This window comes from Diaphorina citri, unplaced genomic scaffold, assembly GCF_000475195.1.
Source record: "Diaphorina citri unplaced genomic scaffold, Diaci psyllid genome assembly version 1.1 scaffold6007, whole genome shotgun sequence".
NCBI classification, from domain to species: domain Eukaryota; kingdom Metazoa; phylum Arthropoda; class Insecta; order Hemiptera; family Psyllidae; genus Diaphorina; species Diaphorina citri.
In genome coordinates, this window is record NW_007383383.1 from 13,055 (window position 1) to 16,440 (window position 3,386).

The window sequence follows — 3,386 nt, forward strand, 5'->3', positions numbered from 1 at the left end:
AGATTAATTTTGTCTCGAAGGGTGATTAAAGAAACAAGTCCACTTTTTCTGCAGCTCACACCGTTAAGTACTACGACTCAATTTGATGCGGAGGTCGTGTGCTTTCCAGTCGTTTAAATTACTTATAAAGAAGAAAGCTGACAGATAGCTCCAGCAGTCGAGTCCAGGTCAAAACTTGATAATGTGTCATTCATTTTCAGTGAAAATATGTGACAATTGTACCACCCCGTTGTCAAGAATTTTAATTAAGAAAACATCGTCATTATCAAGATTTAAAAATGACATTATTCATTGAAGGAACCCGCTCCTCTTTTACGTTCTTCCGATGCTTAAAGCAAGTTTTTACCGTTGACTTCTGCCTTTTTTAGTTCGTAACTTATTCTTTTATGTACTCTACCTAGGATTTTAATTTTAAAAGTAAACCCTTTTTTTTGAGAAAGCGTAATGCGAGAGAAAGGTCAAATGAGGTTACTTACATAAGAGAGATCGTTATGTAAGTTAACTTTGAGGATAATAAAAAGTTCGAAAAATATAAAAATAAAATAAAAAATAAAGAATATGAAGAGATACTGTAAATCAAAATAAAAGAAGGGAAAGATAAGTTTGAAAAAGAGTCTATGAAAAAAAAAGTCTTGCAAAGCCTTTAAAAGAGTAAAAAACGAAGCGGAAAGGGCAACAGTCGAGCAAGAAAAATGATAATTAAATAACGGGTAATTAATAATAATTTCCATTCCCTTGAAAAAAAAAAAAGGAAAAAAAAAAAAAAAAAAAAAAAAAAAACAAGACGAACAACGAAGAGCGAAAAAAAAGAAGAAGAGAGAAACCGAAAGGTAAAGGTATGCAAACGCTGAAGGTAAAAAGCGTGGGGAGAGAATTAGCAGCAAGAAAAATGTGAAAAATTGTTCATGAAATTGTGGTTAACGAACAGAAACTGCATTAAAAATGAGCCGGGGAGCCCTCTTTCCTGGTTAACCTTTCTGAATAATTTATTACATATTTGTTTTGAGTTTCAAGAGTAGGGTACATAGCGCCGAAAGAACAACACACATTACAAAACATCCTGCACCCCTCAGCTTCAATTAACGCGAAATGGGAATTTTACGAAATAAAACGTCAGTCCTAAGCAATCACCCTAGGGCTGATTGAGAGGCTGACAAAAAACGCTGACCCCGTCTTAACACGGGGAAAGCGGGAAAAAAAGATTTCATTCCAAAGTGCGATCTTCTCAGTACCTATTGACCTTCAGCATTCATGCTGATGCTTAATCCCCAAATGAATGAATGAATCATGGGGAAAAAATAGCTAAAAAGAATCCCTTTATCTCGAGAGTAATTATCTTTCCCCGTACCTTCTCGAATTATGAACTAACTACTATTAAGTGGAATGAATGCAATATTTCAAGGGAATACCTAACGTAGGAAAGGAAACACGGATGAGGGTGAACATAAATAACAAATTTCCTAAAATCATATGAGCGTAAAGTATGTAGCGGCGTTTGCTCTGGGGATTTCGTTGTAATGTGTATTCTGGTCAGGATTGTAAAGTATACTCAGAAGGTGAGTGCTTTTCCACGAGTATACAACTATACTCTCTCCAGATTCCCAGCATGAAATATTGGGTATATTTCCTTTTAGATTCTTGGGAATTTTAATAAACCCCTAGATTATGTAAGTACCCACCTATTTAAATGAGTTCAAGGTGAACAAGATTTTGAGAGTTATCGTTGAACAAATAGACGATAGACGGAAAAATTACATATTGTACACAGTGTGTGTACTACACACCTATGTATAAAACCGTTAAGCGCAAACTTAGATCTCGAGCTCTTTATTGATAAATCTTATAGCAAAATTAAGATTTCACTTTGTTCGGTCAATATCCCTTCCCTCTTATTTTGTACAGGTGAGTCCCAACATCTTCCAGTTCATCCGGTCTCCAGTCAATGTCATTGACATCATCGCCACCCTCAGTTTCTACACTGACATTCTCCTCCAGGACAAAGTCCAGCAGTCTGACATCCTGGAATTCTTCTCCATCATTCGCATCCTGAGGCTGTTCAAATTAACCCGACATTCCCCCGGTCTCAAAATTCTCATCCACACGTTCAAGGCATCGGCCAAAGAGTTAACCCTATTGGTGTTCTTCCTGGTGCTGGGCATTGTGGTGTTTGCCAGTTTGGTGTACTATGCGGAGCGGTTACAGGTAATTGATCTCTTGAGGTGTGTCCACACATTATTATGTTAAGGCGGTCTCTTCCTGATCCCTTGTGTGCCGCGTCCATTTTAGTTAAGAGAAGATAGACAATCCGTCCCAGTCCCAGTCACCAGTAGAGCGGCGTAGCGACGCGGAGCAGAAATGCAAACAAGAGACGGACACAGTCAACCCTGTGGAGAGTGGGCAAGTTCAACCGTCAAGTTGCCCAGAGAACATTCATGTCCAGTCGTTCGGTCAATATCCCTTCCCTCTTATTTTGTACAGGTGAGTCCCAACATCTTCCAGTTCATCCGGTCTCCCGTCAATGTCATTGACATCATCGCCACCCTCAGTTTCTACACTGACATTCTCCTCCAGGACAAAGTCCAGCAGTCCGACATCCTGGAATTCTTCTCCATTATTCGCATCCTGAGGCTGTTCAAATTAACCCGACATTCCCCCGGTCTCAAAATTCTCATCCACACGTTCAAGGCATCGGCCAAAGAGTTAACCCTATTGGTGTTCTTCCTGGTGCTGGGCATTGTGGTGTTTGCCAGTTTGGTGTACTATGCGGAGCGATTACAGGTAGGTAATTGATCTCTTGAGGTGTGTCCACACATTATTATGTTAAGGCGGTCTCTTCCTGATCCCTTGTGTGCCGCGTCCATTTTAGTTTAGGGCTGTAGTGTCCACACATAGTCGACCGGCCATCGATTGATGTCGACTGACTCGTCCACACTGCCTTGAGAACATAGATTCACCTCGTCGATGGACGGCCGGACTATGTATGGAGACACTTTTGCATATCGTGTCTAATTAGCTATAGTTAATTATGGAACAGATAGCTCATCTTTTGCAGACTTTAGATAGACTATACGAGTATTCCAAGTTGGAAATAGCAATTGACTACACATCACTGAAGATAAGTAGCTTCCTGGATGTGTAACCCCATGGGCATATAACACGTGCTGCTGGCTAGTTCGGTTCTCGGGGTGAGTGGTAATTGACTACCTAGCTGGTGGTCATCCTAGCAAAATCAGAGTGCCGATACCCAATAGACGGTAAATTACGAGATGATAAGGTACCACCTTGTTAAGTCACAGGCATCGATTCAGATATTTCAATTTTCAAATTAAAATCCCGAAGAACAAAAAAGTTCATCTTGATTATTATTGATTTGTATGACAGCCTTG

At 39.9% G+C, this 3,386-nt stretch overlaps 1 protein-coding gene across 1 annotated transcript in view; it reads left to right on the forward strand.

Moving 5' to 3' along the window:
- The window catches only part of LOC103521814 (potassium voltage-gated channel protein Shaw-like), a gene marked incomplete at both ends in the record, with an annotated part of 14,661 nt that extends 11,883 nt beyond the window's left edge, over positions 1-2,778 (forward strand). Inside the window, one exon of the mRNA XM_026832320.1 lies at positions 2,479-2,778. Coding sequence (XP_026688121.1) covers positions 2,479-2,778 — 300 coding nt within the window. The remainder of the gene's footprint in view (positions 1-2,478) is intronic.
- Between the last annotated feature and the right edge of the window lie 608 nt (positions 2,779-3,386).